We start from the raw sequence: 20,846 nt of genomic DNA on the forward strand, positions 1-20,846 counted from the left end.
GTTTCCTTGTCTTTTCTTTTAATATTTAATGTTTCCTTCCCAACTTAGTAGCTTCCCTTTTGTTACTTTCTGAAAGGTTTGTGCAGTGACACGTGAGGCTACTTGTGCAGAGATGTGTTCGTTGGAATGTACATACAGATCTATTACAATATATTATATTTTGCTTTTTTAGTAAGGTAAATGTGATTAGTGGAGTGACTTCTCAGAAGTACCTAACACTGTAAAACCACATTCATCAGCAGCTGCTTTCAGAAGTCTGTTTCAGGAAGTGACAGACATCCTGGTTTTCTGTCTTGAACAGTGATCTGTACGGTGTTTAGAGATTTTTCTACCATTCCTGCCAGGGATTATTTTAATGCACAATTGCAATATACAATGATTATATAAAAACATCAGTAAAGGAAAAATAATTTGTGGTTCTGACATGATACCAGAGCTATCTGACTTTTTTTACAGAGTTTATAATTTCAGCTGGAAACCTCCCAAGACAAATAATAGTCATGGTGACAGTTTGCTATCATATGGTGCATATTGTCCATTAGAAGAGCATGCATAGCATCGAGTATCCTAATAGCTTTGTTTCAGAACATAAGCCTGTGTGAACAAAAGGAAATACCCTGCCTTGCCTTTCCATGCCTGATTAGCTTTGGCAAATATTGCTCGTTGAGGATGATGATAAATTGACACTAGCAGCAGCCCTAAACCATCAGATGAATAGTGACAGCCTTCTGGATAGCTTGCTCTGTAGGTACAGAATTTGTTTTCTAAAACAGTCATCTCCTTTCCTTTTAGGTAGCACTTGTGTAAAAATCTTGAAATCTTGACTGTGAAAGTATTTTTCTGTGTGAATTGTAAAAACCCCAACAATGCCACTTGGGCTCTGAACTCTTCAAGAACATGGGATAAAATATGTCTTTGTTTAAGTGCATCTTACTAAAACCCAGCCAGGCACATCAAGGACATTATAAACCAAATCAGTTTTTGCACAGCTTGAACAAGGTTTTTCCGTAAACAGAAAGGCTGAAAAGGTGATAACTGTAAAAGAGCTCCAAGTACAGGTACAAGTTCTCTAAGCATATCACTGAGACTTCTAGGTGAGGACATACAAGTGTCCCCTGGCTTTGCCTCCTGCTTTCCTGGATCTCCTCTGCCAAGCAGGAGCTTGGACTGGGTGTCACCTCTCCCAGGACACTGCAGAAGGGCCGTCAATGCTTCCCCAGGTTGGGACTCCCCTCTGAGGACATTTGCTGGAGCTGCTGTTCATCAGCACTCATTTCTTAGAGACACAAAAGCTGGCAGAGACAACACACAGAAGCTGGCAGCATCCAGAGCTTTTGGGTGGCCTTTGGCACTTGCAGGTACATTCAGGGAGACGTGTCTCCATGTTGTCAGCCTCTCAGTTTTACCCAGGCACAGCTGCACTGTTGGTGCCTGAGCACTCCTGGCATGCCTGAGAACACTAATTTTCTCTGGAGGGATCAGAACAACATTTGCTTGTTATATGATTCACCAGGCCATCCCCAGTAACCTAAGAGAGGTTAGTTTTTGAATCCTTAGCACCAAAGTAGAATCTGGGGTGCAGAATCAGTGAAGAAAGGGGTGAGTAGTGATTTCCACAGACTAACTACATAATGGTCTGAAAAAGAAGTGCTATTTTCACATGTTCCATTGCAGCTCTGCAGTGGCATTCTTTCTCAGGCCAAGGTTGTCCTGAAGATGGAAAAATTAATATACCAGATGTGGGAAAAGTGTCACTTGAAGACTACTTTGATTAAAAACTTTTTCAGAATTTCCAGTCAATTATGGTCACATGTTAACATCTCTTTAAGGATATAAGAGGACACTAATGAGTGTCTGATCTAGAGAAGTGCATAGATCCTTGAACAGACAGAAATGACTCAGAAGAATTATTATACTATCACATATTTAAGCTTAACAGTAAACAAGAAGTGTTTGAAGAAATGTTTAATCATCATTAATGATACATTATGAAACTCAAAATTAACAGATAAATATAAAGTAATTATAGGTAAATAAAAAACACTCTTCCAAAAACCTTCCAAAAGCCATTGTCTACCCACCACCTGTTTCTACATTAGGAAAATGTAGGAATATTAAAAAATTAAGAGGTATTAGAAAAATGGCAAACATCAGAGATTTCTGGCATATCTGTATGTTGACATCATAAGATAGAACATGCATGGCCGCAGCCTTGTTAAGGGTGCGCTCACTGACAATCTCAGCTCAGATTTCAGTAACAACCATGTACTCAAGGAAAATTGTCTGGCTCTCTGTTCTTTTCATCCCACTGAGAAACAGAATGGTGAGAACCATGGCAGGTTAAAAACCCTTTAGAGTGTAAATCAAAAATGCATATTTTCAAGTGGAGTTAAGTTAAAGTCAAGATTTCTATGCAAAGGTGCTTTCCTACAAAATATTCCTCAGTGTTTTTTACCCTCTGTGCTTAAACTACATTATTTAAGGACTAACCTAGCCAGAAGCTACATAAAGGAGTCAAGTGGGTTCCATTACCATTTGCTTAACCTTTTTGTGTAGAACCCTTTTCTGTAGACCCCCTCTGTCAGGCTGTTGGTTTCTGTAAGCCCCACACAATGGTTTTAAGAGACAAGGAATTTTCACATACTGTTACTCCTTACTGAGAGTAACTACTCCAGCTGTACCATTGAATTTAGCAATTTCTGGCAACTTTGAGAACTTAAGGACCAGTGTGGCAAAGTGATTGCTGTGGGAGGCAAGCATGGCCCTTCCTTTCCCAGTGACTGCTTGGTATAGGAGCAGCTGATGAGTATTGTGCTGCTCTACAGCCCTTCCTTTTGCCATCTGTATCAAGTATTTTTACTTTTGGGTAAAAACTCTTGCCCTTCTTTTGTGCCACCCCACTCACCTATGCCCCTCTCTGGCACCTCCATTCTCTACCAGCTGCTTAGCATCCCTTTGCTTTCCAGACTGCTGTTCAATTGTCTCCAGCAGCCACCTCCCTCATGTGCATTAGCTGGAGCAAACAATGAGCATTTGCTGTTCAGCACAGTGATAGAGTTAATAAGCTGGGCTGTTACACATTTCATCTTCTCTATCTGGATACATTTTGGATGGAGGGCAAGTTTTATCAGATGTTTGTATGATGCCCAGCCCTGTGACACTGCTCTCTGATTGGAAGACCCAAAGTACTACTGCAACACAAATAGATTATTAATGTTGCTTTTATCTGGTATCATGGATAAATCCCTCCTTAAATGTATAAAAGTGGTTACACATTTTCAAAATAAAGCATCCAGATTTATTCAGGAATGTTATGGTTAAAAAACTGGAAAAATATGAGACACTCATTACAATCTGTCTTAATGTGCTTCTCCTCTTAGTGTTATGGCAAAAATTAAAAGTTAGGTTGGATTTAGGTTTTGTTTTAGGATTTTTTTAAGATTTTTTTATTTACTTTGATTCTGGCACAATGAGCCTAAATGAACTTTCAGGTAAGAAGTTCTTTTTTCAAACATTTGTAACGGTGTTGGAGAGATATTGATTTTATGAAGGTCTGGGAGGCTGAATGTGTACCCTGCTTGTAAATACGTGCATAATCTGCAAGATTACTTGCTCACACAGGGAATATTTCCATGGATTCATCAGCCATTCTTTTCAGAAAAACATCAACTCTGTTTTTGTCTAGAGATTGGGCAGATGCATATTTAAACAGGAAAAAAAGCTGACAATATAGAGAGACAGCCTTAAGATGCTCAATGAAGTATTTTTATTTAGGAACATAGGGTTACAAAGAACCTCCTGGGCTGTTTTTAAACAAGTCAAAGTCATAATCATATAATTCTTGATAAATAGACTGCTGAAATCAAAACAAGCTGTTCTTTTTGAGTTAAATGGCTAACTCAGGGTGCAGAATGGGACAGCTGTTGACTTGAGAAAATAGATTAGATTAGAAATAGTGTTTGCATCCCAAGAGTTGTGCAAAATTAAAGTCTTTATTTTCCATGTATTTAAGAACAATTTAGGACTTAGCTGCCTGCCAGAATGGTGGCTGTAGTGCCTACTGTGGTATGCAATTTCTATTGTGGATATATGGGGAATCAAAAGAGGCCAAAAAAGTGTCTTGTTTTTTTTCCTAAAAGGAAAAAAAACTAAAAAAAGAGTACCTCCTTTTCTCCTAACTAGACAAGTCAATGGAGGGTTTGCAGCTGTCTGCATCTTTTGTGCTCATATCAAATACCCTGTCCCATTTAAATGTGCTCTATTATATAAGTTAAGGTAGCTAGCAAAGGACTCTGGTCAGTGGTCAGATGTGATTGTCCTTGATCCTTCAAGACACGCAAAAAAAAATGAACTCTTTCAAAACCTGTAAAATATATAATCTTATGCTACACTGTCCCATAGAGCATACATATTATTGTTAGCTAGCTTTTACCTTCTCTCTTCCTCTTCTCTCTTTGATACTCATACTATGCCCTTTTTGTTTTTTCTTTTATTCATAGTTCTTTATTTTATTTTATTTTTGACTTCATTAAAGATGCAGCAGTCAAAGAGAATAGAAAGAGAGTATTAAAACAAGAGGTCAACATGAATGTAGCAAGTGCCTAGAAATAATATTTGGTGTAATCTGAAGAACAAGAAAGATAGATCTGTCCTAGAGCTATGTGAATAGGGTAAATACAAGAAGATATTAAACTGCCCTAGAGCTAGATGCATAGGTTAAATGTAGTAAATATATGTGATTCTCTTACCTTTCACGCATTAATGAATGTTCTCCAGCTGTGCTTAAACTGCTTTGTACTTGTTCTTCATAAAATTCATCTGCACGAATGTTCTTAAAGTGACTTTGAAAGCTGTGTGTGTTGATGTTCATCAGAAAAGTACAGTTTAAATTCACTGGTGTGAATGAACCTGTTCTGGAAGCGTGTCCTGGCATTCTGGGCACAGAGACTGTCACAAGTTTCTCAGGCCTCTGCCACTCCATCTTCATGGTAAAGGCAGCAAATGGAACATACAGTTTAATTATTTGGATGTATTTCACACTGGTGCAAAAAAAAAAAATTATGTAAGTCTCATTTTTCCAGCTAACATGATCTAACATGTACATCTCTGCATTATGGAATGGACAAAAATGAATGTTGGATTCTGTGCTTATTTATGCTGGTAATACACTTTTGGGCCAACTCTGTTGGGATAAACTGCACAGAATCCTTCCATGCAGTTCTCAAAGAAATTGCAAAGGCATCTAAACACACAGAGCCATTTTGATTTTGTGTAATCAGGATAGGGTGAAAATAAGAAAGTAGTGGAGCAGTGGAGATCCCACTGTGGTCTGGGATCTGTGTGTTCCTGCTGTGGGGCAGCTGTGATACAAACCTCACCTTACGCTTGTTCCTCTGGCTGAAGCTGTATCCCTCTGCAAATGGAGCATTTTCAAAAAGCACTCAAACTGTCGGGCACTGGAGATGGTATTTCTGTAACAACATTTCTGCCAGTGTTGTTACACCAGCACTGTAAATGGAGCAAGCAAACAAGGTAGGAAAAATGCTGGCCCTGTGTGACTGTACCTGCTGTTCCTCTGTCCTTTGTCATACATGTGCTTTGCATCTTCACACTGCTGTGATATCATTATTGAACGAATTTATTTAAAGAAAGAAACCTTTAGGGTGGCAGGAGAGGTGGGCAGAGGGAACAGCAAGCACTTTCCTGGCCGTGAGCTGTTTAAAAGGTCAGTGGTTCCTGTCACTGTGCTGGCTGGTTGCTAAGCTGCCGTGGATTTTTGTGCTCCTTTTCCTGGCAGAAGGGACCTTGTGATGAGGTGCAAGGTTATGGCTGTGCCTTTTTAGCAACCTCACTCCTTTCTGCTTGCTGAGTGACTGAGTGGGGGAGATGCTCTCAGGAGCAGTTGTTTTCTTTCTAGGATTCTCAAAAACAGCTGCTGAGGTAACTGCTAGGTAGGTTATTTATCCTGACAAAATTAAACCTAATGTTTTAATTGGAGGAAAAGAGTCACTGTTTAGTGAGCTGCCAGGGCACATTGAGTAACTAAGGCTTTCTAAGAGATCAGCAGAATTTGTACCATCCTCACCCCACTTGTATCTTCTTTGAACTCACCGCAAAGCACATTCACTTAGTGTTTGGGTGAAAATTATATAGCAAAGTATAGAACTGTTTTGTGAGAGTATATTTTAACCCTGCTTTTCTTCAGCCGTCTTAAGCAGCAGAAACTTTCATGTATATCTGAGATACATTATAGTATCTCAGGCTATAAGGCTATCTAAGGCTGCCAGGCCTTAGAGTGGAGCAAATATGCAGAAAAGAGTCTTATCCTTTGCCAGAAAGTTTAAGAAAAAGATGCAACATGGGAGCAAACTGGCATTTGGGAAGGGGAAGGACATGATTGTTCAGATAAAATATGCTTTCTTGCTGCTTGACTTCATTTGCAGAGTCCTCAATCTGTACTATCCACCATACAGATAATTAGAAAACAGCATCAGGGTGTAAGCAAATGAAGTTTCCTAAGCTCCAAATGAAATTGTCAGTTAACATAAGTGTTTTTAGATATGTGCAACAACAAGAAAGGTAATTATTTAACTTGCCTATTAGTTCAGTGGCTGTGAAAGGCACAGCACTCCTTGAAGCCAGTGGGGAGTCAAGGAGATGAGGTTTGCACTAATCTGCTATAGGGAATCTGGATGGCCTTTTCCTGTTGGCCAGGCATTTTTTATAATATGGTTGTTTTCAGTTGCTTGCAACCTCATTAAATGTTTCCTGACAGGGTTGTGGGAAAATAACAGCAAGTAACCGTGTAACCAAATAACTAATCTATGTTTACTTAGCCTGACATGTCATCGAATTCTTCCCAAGTACGTTAATGTACAGCTAAAAATGTGAACTAGGGTCTCAACCCTGATCTGAAACTTGCCTGGGAAGTTGGGCCAGAGATCTAGGCTGAGGCCATGCCACCCAGCTGCTACTGTTTGTGCATTAAAATTAGTTAGGGCTCTGTGTGTGGAGATTGTTGACTCCTCTGAAAATTTTTGTCTATATTTCTGCTTATTGAAGGGTTAGTTATCCATCTTGGTAATCTTGGAAGTTCCCCCTCTACCCTAAATAATCAGAATATTAAAAAAACAAAAAAAAAAACAAAAAACAAAAAACAAAAAAAAAAACCAACCAAAAAAAAAAAAAAACACAAAAAAAACCCACCACCCACAAACAAAAAACCCCCTTCTTTCCTGTGGAAGGGGCAATGAAATATACTGCTCAAACCCAAAATCAAAAGCAAAGACTCTCCTTGCCAAGCCTGCAGAAGTGCTGCAGTGTTATGTCTCAGTTGCTCAGGATCTCTCTGTGATGGATCATGTACTTATGCAAGTTCCACCTAACTATATTACTTGTGGAAACTCTTGAGCTAAATAGCTTGAACTTTATGAGTGTCCTGTTAATTCATGGATTCTTATGGGCTATTCAGTCATCCAGGCATTTGAACATAACTTACTGAACTTGCAATAATGCAATAAATCTACCCTGAGGCCCTTAGTGTTAGATGCAAAATGTGGTGGCACATAGTACAAAGCACTGGCACTAGCTCTGCTTGTTCAAATGAATTTGGCAGGATAACGTGATGGTAGAGCTTTTTTATTTTTTGTGGCTAGGTTAGATGCAGACCCTCACAAAAGTATTTAATTTTGTTTTCCATCTAAGTAGACGGGGATGTGGTGGTGGTTTAAATGAAATTGTACTGCTTGATGATCTGGTCATTCACTGATCTAACATGAAGAATCATGAATCATGCAGCTGTTGCCTTAGCCATCTGACAAGTTGTTGGTCCAGCGTTTGTACATATTTCACAAGGCAGTTGTTGCCCAAAACTATACTTTCATTGAAGCTACAATTGACCTTATCAGTTAAAAATCAAGAATCAGTCATTAGTTCACGCCCACTTACTCAAAATGTAACATAGACCCTGCAAAACTGTTACCTGGATGGAATCTATACATGAGAGATATAGTCAGCTCACAAATTAGTAGCATGTGCTGGAAGGCAAATACACAAGGTATGTGCCAAGTGATGAGTCCATGGGTGTGTGTCCTGTACCTGGTATCCTTTAACTTTTGTCTGCAGGGATTTCCAGCCTTGCTCAGATTTTGTGAATAATGCCATACTTGCCTACAAACATGCTTTCTTGTTTTCCTGCATTAGCTAATCATGCCCCAATTTATTTATATTTGTGTCAGAAGTTTGAGTATAGTGGAGAGGCTTGTGAAGAGGCCAGTGATGTGCTGCTGGTCATGTAGGCACCTGCAGAAACTTCTCAGAGAGCTCTGTGAATTGCACTGACATTTTTTGCTGTGTGTTAAAAAGTTGTGTCAGAAGAGGCAAACTGTTCTGGTCTCCATTCTGGAGCTTTCACTGATTTTTATGTGTGTAAGTTCTAGTAATTGAATTTCCTTGAAGATGACATTTAAAACCTTCAACTCTTCTGCGTTTGCTTTGTGGGATTTTTCTAATCAGCCTAGAAATTAATTTGCAAAAGCTGCATCTAGCTGGGACCTTTTAAATTCACCTCTACCCATGAGATACCAGTTTTTTGCTTGTTTTTTTGGTCTAGTAACCCTGGCCATGAATTCTTGTTTGATCTTTGTGAGCAACTGTGGCCATTGATAGGTAATCCAAACTGTAGCCATGTCACGTGTCCCATTTGAGATGTGGCTTATTCTTCATACAAAGAGGGAATGGTTTCCTTAACCAGGCAGAGCAGAGTACTATGTTTCTCTCCAAAGAGCCACAGACATGAGAAGCAAATCAGGTCATTAGAGTTTTTATAATACCTGAGCTCTCTTGTAGTTCATTAGTGTGGGTTATATTGTAATAGTACTTTGTGGTGCAGTGAAAATAACTATTGTGCTAGACTCTATAAAAACACAGAGAATAACCTTGAAAAGGCCTTATAATACAATTTACCTTGTGATGAAACAGATGTTTGTGACAATGGAAGAGATGGTAATAAAATAGCTTTAGTACATGTCTAATGCTTGTAGTGGGAATTCCTTTGGGCTCTGAATTATTAGAAAGATTTTTACAAATATTTAATTATAAATAAATATTAGCAAAGTCTATTATATGAAGAGAGAAAATAGGACAGTAGTTTTTATTTCAAAATATGATACAACAGTTTTGGACTAAAGTAAATTGTGTTATACACACTGATTAGTTCAGGAGGAAAAATACATGGTACCTGAGGAATACAAGGAAAGACCTGGAACTGATATTTAATGTTAGCTGTTTAGCTTGCATAACTGGATGGCAGTATAATATAGTTTTGGCATCTTTTGTGGATATTTTATTCACGGATATTTTTCAAGGATATTGTTTCAAACATGGCCAGCATGAGTCACTGTTCAAAAATGTTGACAAGCACACATTTTGTTGCAAGGTTATGAATGGTGTTCACTTCCCATGGCAGTTTAGATGCCTCGTATGAAAGCACAGCCTCTGGCTTTTACACTTTGGCTCTGCTGGATGTGAAGGAAGCTTTTAGCAGCTTCTCACAGAAGCCACCCCTGTAGGTCTCCCACTACCAAAACCCTGGCCATCCAAACCCAATACACCTCTATCTTTGAAATCTGCACCAGGGATTTTGTGTTTCTAACATTTATGGAGTTGTGCTAGGACAAAGGGCTTGATCATACCCTGTATGATCAGCTGCAATTCTTTGGCTTTGAAATCAAATCAGGTTAGGATTACTTTATCCTTTTTGAGCCAGAACACTACCAAATATTTTCTTTTCAAAAAAGAGTCTGTTGTTCCTCTTGTACAGTGTTGTTACAGAATATTATTTACAGTCTAGTAGGAATTCAACTAAGCCTTCAACATTCTTGTTTTTTGTTTGTCATACCTGTTTTCTCCTATTTTGCTCACCTTTGAGTTTGGCAGTGTGTATGTGTTTTCTTAAAATAATTCCGATTTTGGTTTTAAGCTGCAACTCTGGGTATCTCAAGGAGGTAACTGATGAACGCTTCTCAAAATTTCAGATGTGGTGGTGTTTAGGGCTGGTTCTAGAGTGTCTTGTTTTGGGTCAGGGAGCTCTGGGCTTTGCTTTGCAGACTCAAGCCTTGAGCATCACCTGTCTAAGCAGATTTAAGGATCAATGATACACACTGTTAGCCAGGTAGCTGCTTTCTTGAGCTGCCATTTTAAGGGGCTCTGTAGCCCTCTGACCTGCCCTAATGGTAACCCTTCCTGGGAAGCCTGTGGTTCTTGTCGGTGGGAATCTTGCACATTAGCATCTGTTGTAGCAAGGTAATATAGAAGCTATTTGAGCTTTCTCTTCAAGCAAAACTAAAAGACATCCCAGATTTCTGCTTATATCTTATTAATCTTTGATCCATCCAGAGGCTAAGGGCTTGCTGGTGACAGCAGAAACATGGACTGAAATCCAGCACTTCGTGCTCCTGCACTGAGAAAATTGGGGCACTTCAGATCCCTCAGTTGAGCTCTGCCATTCAGTCACTGATGCAGAAAGGACTAAGGGCTGTGGGTCCCATCAGAAAAGTACATGACTTAGTTACTCACCCAGGGCCCAGTGGGTGTCATTTGGCACATTTGGGAGTGTCCTGGAGCACCCAGTGTGCATTTAGAGACCATTTTATGGCCTGGATGTAGGCACAGTTTTGATTTAAGTGGTTAGGAGAGGGAACAGGCTAGCTCTAACCTTCTGTGAACTGTCCATGCTCACAAAATTAAGTTGCTGTGTCCTGCTGATTACAGCTTTCATCTGGGGTTTAACCTGTGAGAATGAGGAGGTCATTTTATCATCAGATCTGCTCTGGTTGTGGAGTAAATATCCCCTTCCTGTACAAAGGTGGAAATTACGTTCTCCCAAACAAAACTTTTGCACTAAATTGTGTACAAGGAAGAATAGCTGGTTTGAGCAGAGATTGCAGTTGAAAATGCAGTTCAGGCCAGGGACTGGCATGAGTGGAGGAGCCTGCTGGGGTGATGGAGTGACTGGCAGCAGTAAAGTGACTTACACGTGTACGCAGTGACACGTAGCAGGGAAGAGGGCATTGTGTGCTAGGAAGCAAGTGCTGGGCAAACTACCTAAATTACCATTAAAAACATGATACCAGATACTGGCTCCAATTCTGATGGCCCTCTTGGCTCCAACAAATTTTCATAAACTGCATGTGAAAGAGACCACTCCCTTTTCTGCAGTGGGTAGAGCTGAGGCAGGCTGCTGTGCCCAGGCATTCACGTTCCAGCGTGTGCAGTGTGTCCTGACTCCCGCTGTGCCCGTTTCTCTCCGTTTCTCTCCCCAGATGGCCGCAGACCCATGTGCCGATCAGCCCCGGCCCGCGGCGGCCCTGAGGGCCGGAGCCAGGCGCCGCCGCTGAGGCCAGGAACGGGAGCCATCGCCATCGCCATCGCCATGGCCTCGGCCTCGTCCCGCCGGGCCCGGCGCGCCGGCCCTCCCGATGGCGGCTGGGGATGGATGATCGTCGCTGGCTGCTTCCTTGTCACCATCTGCACCAGGGCCGTCACAAGGTAAAGGCACTGCTGCTTGTCTTCGTGCTCTCTTTGTGGCATTGGCTGCTTTTTTTTTCTCCCGCCTTAGGAGGAGGGTTTGGGATCTCCCCCGATGTGGCGCAGCTGGCAGGTTTATTCTGGTTAGGTACAGACTCTCTCCTGCTACATTTTCCAAGGCTTTCTGAAACCCCCAAGGCTGCGGGGACAACCGAGGAATTGTGAGTCCTCTGGCTTCAGTCTCACCTCCTCTGACAGCTGCTCTAGCTTTCAGCACCCGCTCCTTGATTCCTTACAGAGCCAAGGCCTGGGGCAGGTAGCGCTATTTCAGGCTGTGGTGGTTTGGCTGGGGAGGGAGGAATTGCATAGGGTCTCTTTGGGGTCACCGTGTCCCTCTGAACCCACAGCCCTGCTGATTTTTGCCAGTCCCGGTGAATTTGTGTGACCCCTGAGTCAATGTGAAAAGCATGTGAATGCTTTTCAAACCCCCTTCTCCTGCTGCGAGCATTTCGGGTACTGTCCTGCCTGAGAAGGTCCAAGCCCTAGAGAAGAGACCCCTCTGTACACCCTTCTGGTATCCAAAATATGCAGAAAATATTTTCTCGAAAATAGAACAGGACCAGACTGCTGCCTTGCATAAACATAATGCAATCTGGAATGAGATTGCTTTCACACTGATGTTGACTGGAGATAGAAGAGCCTGGTGTGTGTGAACATGGACAATTTAGCTATATTAAGCAGAGAGATAAGCACCTTGGTAAGTGAGGAAAACTGAAAGAATGTCTTGTTGGACAGTCAGTATAATGTAAGTACAGTGTTTCCAAGATAAAGTTCTTATTTCTTTTAAAATAAAGCTCAAAGGTTTAGGGGTATTAAGTCTTTAGGGATCTAGGGTCTTGGAGTCAACAGCATAGAATGGGACAGAAACACTTATACAGTGTTAGTTAATGCATACAAATGTACCAATTCCATAATAACAGCAGAGAATTCGTAGTGGATTTAATTCCTTGATCATGTGTGCAATGTGTTACATCCAGGAAATCATCTAATGGCTGGCAAACATTAGATTGTATAGAATGGTGAAGTATGTGCAATAAAAATAGCTGATGAAAGTGGTCATTCACTGATTCAGGAAAAAAGAGGGGGAAAAAATATCTCTTGTTGATCCAGGAAAGAGAATGAAATTATGCAGCCTTTTAATCTGTTCCACTGCAGGGACATGTTAAACAGTAACAAGTAACACTAGTTTAGTTGAGCCAAGTGACCTCTCCGGGAAGCGTTTTATTAAACTGCCGGAAGTTCTACAGGTTCCTGCAGTGTTTTGATTCTCTGTTTGAGGGAGTTACTTTGCACTTGTCCATCCATGAGCACACAGCTTTGGGCGGTGTTTGCCCTGTAGGTTTTATATTGACATTACCCTCACAGTTTGTGCAGGTGTGGAATAGTGAGCAACAAGGTCAGTGAAGAACTGTGAAGCCAGGGCTTTGTGTGCCAGGGAAGCAACATCATCATATGGACTATAAGTTTCTGGTGAAAATTACCATTTCAATTTCCTTTTAGTTCAAAACACTATGAGTTAAAAAACTCTAACAGCAGATACCCCAGCAAGAAATGTGTGACATTATAATGTTCCTGACCACAGTTTTGATTTTCCTGGGAGTGGGAGAGGGCCTTCAAGTGAGTAATTCTTATACCTGAAGAGTGAGACCAGCATTTTCTGTGAGGCAAATATTCCATGTTTAACAGATTGGTATACATGTTTTCTGTCCTAGGTGCATCTCTATCTTTTTTGTGGAGTTCCAGGCATACTTTGGGCAGGATTATGCCAGAACTGCTTGGATCCATTCCATTGTCGACTGTGCTACAATGCTTTGTGGTGTGTATTACCCTTTTAAGAGTAATATGGCTGATTTTGTATCAGCTCCATCTGGTTTTAGCATGCTCACAAGGTGGTGGAGTCAGCTGGGAAAGAGTGCAACTGTGGGATCTCTGGGGTATGGTATATCCAAGCTGCTTCTCCCAACACAGTTGTGCAAGGGAGGGTCTTCATACTAAAGAAAAGAAGCAGAACTTTGTTTTGTGAAATGATCTAATTTTTCAGAAATGTACTTCTGTTGAGCTCTATTGGGACACTTCATGTTTGAGAGCTATTAACTGAGTAATTGTTTCTTTTGCCCTTTGATTGGAGCCATATTTGAGATGTAGCACAGGATGTACGTCTTGCCTCCAGATCAAGTCACAACCATCCTCCTTTTATCAAAAGTGTGTGTTTACAAATAGTCTTCTCTCTCAAAAGAAAATATGATATTATTAAAAATCATGTGCATCAATGCAGCAGTTGTACTGAATTTCTCATGGTTTTGCTTTAAAGCTGTACAGTTTGGTGAATATCCATGCTGTAGTCCTGTAGAAGATGTTAATCCATAAAAATGCTAGAAAGGCAGAGAGACACAGCTAGAATGAGATGCAACAACTCACCTGTGAAAGCCAGGTTTTATCTTGGGGAAAAGAGAGAAGTAAGGGTAACCTTGCCCTGACAATGCAGGTAGTAGAGGGGAAGAGGGCTGATGATGACACCCCATGGTAAAAGCAGGGTGATCAGGGAGACATCAGTATTGGAGAAGCGCAGGAGAAGGGTAGCAGTCTTGGAGATTGTCCAGAAGATGTGAGACTTCTCCACTTGAGTCTAAGCCAGAGCCCAGAAGGCTGGGGAGTTCTGAGGAAGTCACACCTGAAGTTACTGAGGGTTGAAGTGCAAATTCCAGGTGGGGAAAAGTCTGTGTGTTGTTAGTATGGAGTAGTGAACAGTGTGAGCTGTTGCTGTGACCAGTTTTGACCCCTTGACACTGCAGATTAGCTGTGTTCCATAATGACTTTGATCTACAGAGATGGCTGCTGAGGAAACTACTGTAAATTTCAGCTTTATCCCAACTTTCAGGAAAATTAGTTTTAGAAGTTTTTTTCTTTTTATTTGGTGTTCATGCCATTGCTACAGGGGTATGTTGGAAGAGTACTCTGTAGCTGCAATTACCATTTTCTCCTGCTTCCTCCTGCTTCCTTTTTGTTTATAACTGTTGCACTGCGCTGTGTGTGAGGACCTGCATTAACTACTACTTATTTGTTTTTTTGAAGCCCCCCTTGGGAGTTTAATCAGTAATCATGTATCCTGCCAAGTCGGCATCATGCTAGGTGGGCTGCTTGCATCTTCTGGCCTAATTCTGAGCTCATTCGCCACCAGTCTGGAACATCTCTACTTATCATTAGGAGTCCTCACAGGTAGGATGCATTCAGACCCTTTGTTGCTTCCAGAACACAAGACAAGAATGCTAAAAATGATGGGTGATCTCTTTTCCATGTCATATTGACACTGCAGTGGTCAAATAGAGATACTCAGACCTGCTCCCATCATTGTAAAAGAGAGGCTGCCCCAGCAAGAGCTTCAGAACTAATCTCATATCACACAAGTGCAGCACCTTGCAAAAGCAACTCTTACCTTCTATTAGAAAGAGGACTGTCAATAAAGTTCTGAAATAATGGAAGGTCAGGAAGGATTGCTGTTGCAGCTGATATACATGAAAATGTTTCCCTGTTTTTTTCTGGGATTTGGGAGGAGTTTGTTATAGTAGAAGTTCTAGACTGATATATTTGCATATTTGGAAAAAAGTTTAAATCAAAATGTAAATGTAATAAGAGGTAGAGGAGTTCTTGGTGAATACCAGGCACCTCAGCTGTATGCCTTACTTTTGTCTGCATTACAGTCCAGTTGCAAAGCAAAAAAAATTTGCTGGTCTTGCTGTAGCAACTCTTCCACTTGCGCTCAGGTATGATGAAAACAAATCTTTGCTCTGTCCTATCTGCCTGTGTTTGTTGTGCACAGAGGAACTTGAGAGGGGCCTGTGGTCACACTGACATTCCTTCCTCATTAATACTGACCTGGTAGCCACGGTGATATAAGACCTTGTACTTGGTCCCCTGGAGTTTAGTAACGAGTTGGTGGAATTACTGCAGTTCACATGCTGCCAACAGCTTATTTGTTTTTTTTTAAAAAAATCCTTATTTTAGCACATGTTGCTCCTGTATTATGATGTTAATCTTTGACAAATGTGTTCATAACAAATAAAAAGGCTTCTTGTAACTCGAGGGACTGTGCTACATACCATGTTAATGTCTCTGAGGCTTCCTTAGTGGGAGCTGCTGTGAATATCGAGGTGGAAAGGCAGTTACAATTTGTACATGGAGTAGTAAAGAGCCAAGTTCACTACAAGCAGTGAACTTTTAGTCTGTGTGGACTGATTAGCAGAGAAGTGAACTGTTGGTAAAGGCTAGATGTGGTGCCCCCAACCCAGAGAGCAGATTGGGACCATAACAAGTGAATGTCTAAATCCATAAAAACAGCAGGACTTGAAACCAGAGAGTGAAGCAGAGGTGAGATTAGGGAGTGTCAATAAGTAGCAGAGTTCCTTCTAAGAGGTATGAAAATGTTTTCAGCCCTAAACTTTCCACTTTTCACAGGACATTTGTTGGCTTTTTTGAGACCGATTTCTTCCTGCCAACTCACTAAAAAATAAATGGTGTGTATGCCTAATAGAGTATGATTTTCATAGCTCTCAAGTGATGATATCTAGCTCAGGGCTGCTCCTCTGGCTCTGCTGCCTGTAGAGGTCCAACGCCAGCTATGTGCCCTGCTTCTCCCCTCACCTCCTGAGGGGTGCCAGACTGGGCACCTGCCACTCAGAGTCCCTCTAATCCTCTTATTCCATCCTGGCAGGTTTAGTGCCTGCTAAACAGTGCGGCCTTTGAGGAGGATGTGGCAAGCCGGTTATGGCACTGGGGACTCTTTTATCCTCTATCAGCAAGTTCTGCCAAAAGCACTGGGGACTGTTTTACCCTCAATGCAGGACATGCTCCAAAGCCCTAGTCAGAAACTCATTTCTATTACTAATTCAGAAACACATATTTTAGTGTTAGGGCAACCACTTGATGATTAAAACCTGCTCTCTGATTCTGCAGCAGAGACCACAATCTTTTTCTCCATCCAAGAGATGAATCTTGTTTGTTTACTCAATTGGATCTGGCTTTGTGAGGCTTTCCTTCTCTCTTTACTTGTAGGCAGGGATTTAAAACGGTCAGGACTCCAAGCAGCTGTTGCAAGGAATTTGTTTAGCAGACCAAGAGAGGGTTTTTTTTGTAGAGTATTAGTAACAGAGATAGGCTCTTTATACTGTGTTTCAGAGACCTGGAAATTAATATTCAGGGTTGCAGCAGACCAAAACATAAAGTGGTGCCTCATCAGGGGAGTGTGTCCAGTGCCAACATTAGTGCAGACCCTGGAGCAAGACCTCATCTTGAATGCAAGAGAAGCTGGTACACCAGTTCTCTCATATTTAGTGATCATCCTTGCTCTTGTTATTAAGTGAACCCCATCACTTCTATCTGAGTTTTGTTGTTGTAAATTAATTGTCATCATTTAGGTTTGTCAAGTCAGTGACCCTGCCAGTGGAAGAAGGTTTCTAGTTTACATCTTAGTTTGTCATCGCAGTCAGACTGGGCTGCATGACACAGAATCAGAAAAAGCTTTCTATTAATTTGAAAATATATTATGTGGTTTGATTTAATATGTTCCATATGTCATGCTTAGTATTAAGCCATCTGCACTTTGCTTTCTCTTCTAGGACTTGGGTTTGCACTTTGTTATTCTCCAGCCATTGCGATGGTGGGCAAATACTTCAACAAAAGGAAAGCACTGGCGTATGGAATAGCCATGTCAGGAAGTGGAATTGGTACCTTCATCCTGGCCCCTGTGGTCCAGCTCTTAATTGAGCAGTTTTCCTGGCAAGGAGCTTTGCTCATCCTGGGAGGTTTTGTTTTAAACCTCTGTGTCTGTGGTGCCTTGATGCGGCCTATTTCTCTTAAGGAGGATTGTAAAACTGCTCCTGAGATTCTTGAACAGAATTATGTCCCTGAAACAGAGAAACAAGACTTAAAGCGACTGTCCATCTGTTCACCTTTAATCAAATTATGGCCTCATGAATGTTTATGCTACTGCTCGTGGAAGGAATATGACTTTTTGCTGATGCCAGGCTTTATGGTGCTGGCAGTGTCAATTTTATTTATGGCATATGGCTGCAGCCCTCTTTTTGTCTACCTAGTGCCTTATGCTTTGAGTGTTGGAGTGAGTCATCACCAGGCTGCCTTCCTCATGTCCATACTTGGTGTCATAGACATCATTGGTAATATCACCTTTGGATGGCTCACAGACAGAAGGTAAGGGCTGCTGGCTGATCAAGTGCAAGCTTTAGCTGGTGGGAGGCTGGATGTAAACAAGGTATAATACACATAAAATTTAACATTATGGATTCTTTCTGTCACATGTGTAGCTTAAAAAAAAACCCCAAACCCAACAACACAGTCTAACTTTCAAAAATGCTTGCTACGTAATCTTTTTGTCTCTCCTGAGTTTGTTCAATTCTGCTGGTATAGTATCATTTTTTTTCCTGAAAAAATGATGTGTTTGTATGTTTGATAGTGGAAATGTAACCCCTTGCTTGAGGTATGTTGACTGTGATTCTCTGTATCTATTTCCTAGGGGATTTCACCCTGCTTCCTCTGCCTTTCCATCTCTTTTGTGCTGCTGGGGAGGCACAGAAGTTATGGAAGAGGGTCCAGGTTCTGGACCAGTATTGTTAAGCACATGCTAGGAAGGACTGACTGAAAATTGTTTTACATTTTCCAGTATATAAGAACTCACCATGCTTTGTGAACTCATCTCAGACCAAACATCAGTGTACAGCAGCTGTAACATCAGTAGATACTGGCCAAGTTAACCAGGATTTTGATTCTAAAGGAATCATCCTTTGCACTTATTTAGTTTGTGGGGAAAATCAATTATTGTTTTTGTGGAGCGGGAAGGAGGGGAATTGCCATCTCACTTAGCTCACACTCACTCCCATTTGAGGGCTGACTGGAAAGGTGACAGCTAAGAGAGGTATACTGCAATATTTTATGCATAATACTTGGAGCACCTTGCAGTGCTGGGGTGTAAAGCCCAATGAAATACTGCTTTGAACATTGAAACTTCAGGGGACTGAAAAATCCTGGCAGCAGCATTCCATCACTAGGAGCATCCTGAAGAACACTGCAGGCAGCATGAGCTGCTGCTGGCCATATGTTTCTGCAGCTGTAGGTGGGCAGCTTTCCCTACCTGGGCTCATCTGCTGCGTGATTTAATCTTGAAGATTGTGTAAGGAAATGGACTTAAATCTGAGCTATATAAGAGGGAGAGCACTGCATGCCAGGGCATAGAAACTGAGATGCTGGTTTCAGTGATAATACTTTTCTTTTCCATTTTGAAATTTGCAGGTGTCTGAAGAAGCATCGGTACTTTTGCTACCTCTTTGCTGTGGGAATGGATGGCCTCTGTTGTCTTTTCCTGCCAGTCCTCCAAAGCTTCCCTTTGCTTGTGCCTTTCTCATTTACCTTTGGCTACTTTGACGGAGCCTATGTAACGCTGATCCCTGTCATGACAGCAGATGTAGTGGGAACTTCTTTGTTATCATCAGCACTGGGTGTGGTGTATTTTCTTCATGCCATACCATATCTAGTGAGCCCACCTGTGGCAGGTCAGTTTTGCCAATTAACTTTCCTATAACCTTATCAGTACCTCAGATTTACCTATTGGTGTGATGTAAAAGGGGAGGAAGGACAGAAAATGCAGAGTGAATGCGCAGGTAACCTCTGGATCGAGCAATAACACACCTGGACATTCATAAGTCTTTAGATCTCCCGTCCTGGTCTCAGTGGGATGATTTCTACATACAGAGTGAGATGAAATTTAAAAAACAGACCAGTGTGAAATGGACTTCTAAGAGCTGTTAAATCACCACTTCATGTAGTTTAGAAACTCTCCAAGTAGAAGATGTATAATATTTCACTGGGAAATGACATGATTTTGTTAAATATAAATCTCTCTAAAGAGAGTTTAATTCCAAGATTTATTTTTTTTTTTTGAGCGGTAGACTTGTTCTTTCAGTCTCTACATTGCTTTGAGCAGGGGGGTGAGTCAGCTTCACTCTTGTTTGGTCGTAAGCTCATCCTTGTAATATCTAACCATTATTTTTCCCATTCATACCATTAGAGTGAAGTAAGGATCAGAGCTGTATCATTATTCTGTAGAAAGCACTTGATACAGTTCTTAAAATTTTGGAAGGTCTGAAATATTTTTCAAACTACCAAGTATATGTATCTTGCATATTTTGTGTGATGTTTACATCAATTCCCAATTAATCACTGTTCCCGAAGCTTTTAATTAAATTTTCAATAGCAAAAATTATTGCAAAATAGAATTGTTTTAAGTAAAGCATGAGCCTGTGCATAGCTTAATAAATGTTTCTGCATGAAGATCTTAGAGCTCTCTAAGCCTTCTAAAACCTGCCAGTTAAATCTGTGCAATTGGAAGATGTTTATTTAGTAGTGTGGTGATGACTGCTCTGCCTTTTCTTATGGATTTCACCTCCAAAAAAAAGGCCATAAAGATATTATTTGCCTGCTGAGAATCAATCCCTCTCTGCCTCAGGATGTAAAAGTATAGTGATGGTGATTTAAACCTATACTGTTTGATTGTATCTATATGTGATAACTCCAGAAGTTTATCCTGTGACTCCTGGGTCACGGGATTTGTAAATTATCCACCAGAATACTGGTGGACCTCTAAATTTATTTTTTTTCCCCCTACAGGTTGGCTTGTGGACACAACTGGCAGCTATACTGCATCATTTCTCCTGTGTGGATTTTCTATGATATTTAGTTCAGCGCTATTGTGCTTTGCAAGACTAGCAAAGAAAATCAAAAGAACACATTTGCAGTCTCTCATTGGTAACACGGCCTTGAAACAGCACATCTGGACAAATGGAGCGATAGCTTATTCTGTCACAGCAGAATTAGACCAAAGGGATGTTGAATTTTTGGCTGTGGATACAAATAGCTTCAGCAACAGGTGACAAGTGCTGTTGAGATTCAGTATGGCACAGCCTGAGACAGACATGGCTCTGTGGTGTTACACCATTGAAGATACTTCTCCTGTGAAACCAGACATCTCTCAATTAGATTTTTCTGTTTCATTTTAGTTGCCTTAAATCTACATACAGCAACAGTAATACCAAGTTAATGCAGTAATAGAAGAAAGCTAGACTGAAAATAGAGTTTGTAGATACAAGTGTTCACAGATTTATTTGGAATGCAATGTTGACTCCACAGGTATCAGTCACCAAAACTGAACAATTATATTTACATTTTAAAATATTATTAATAACAGAAGCTTTTTA

At 41.0% G+C, this 20,846-nt stretch overlaps 1 protein-coding gene across 1 annotated transcript; it reads left to right on the plus strand.

Annotated features, from left to right (window-relative positions):
* Nucleotides 1–11,431: 11,431 nt before the first annotated feature.
* SLC16A12 (solute carrier family 16 member 12) lies at nucleotides 11,432–20,522 on the plus strand. Its single transcript, XM_062496888.1, has 6 exons — nucleotides 11,432–11,547; nucleotides 13,299–13,402; nucleotides 14,659–14,802; nucleotides 17,199–17,790; nucleotides 18,886–19,145; nucleotides 20,260–20,522. The coding sequence occupies exons 1-6, from the start codon at nucleotides 11,432–11,434 to the stop codon at nucleotides 20,520–20,522; spliced, it is 1,479 nt and encodes a 492-aa protein (XP_062352872.1).
* The last annotated feature ends 324 nt before the right edge of the window (nucleotides 20,523–20,846 follow it).

This window comes from Cinclus cinclus, chromosome 7 (assembly GCF_963662255.1).
Source record: "Cinclus cinclus chromosome 7, bCinCin1.1, whole genome shotgun sequence".
NCBI classification, from domain to species: Eukaryota; Metazoa; Chordata; class Aves; order Passeriformes; family Cinclidae; genus Cinclus; species Cinclus cinclus.

What these genes read in the sequence shown, in the direction of transcription:
- SLC16A12 (XM_062496888.1), top strand. Translation starts at nt 11,432, where the DNA reads ATGGCCTCGGCCTCGTCCCGCCGGGCCCGGCGCGCCGGCCCTCCCGAT. An exon ending in TGCACCAGGGCCGTCACAAG is followed by an intron (nt 11,548 to 13,298) that starts GTAAAGGCACTG and finishes TTTCTGTCCTAG; the next exon opens with GTGCATCTCTATCTTTTTTG. An exon ending in CTGTGCTACAATGCTTTGTG is followed by an intron (nt 13,403 to 14,658) that starts GTGTGTATTACC and finishes GTTTTTTTGAAG; the next exon opens with CCCCCCTTGGGAGTTTAATC.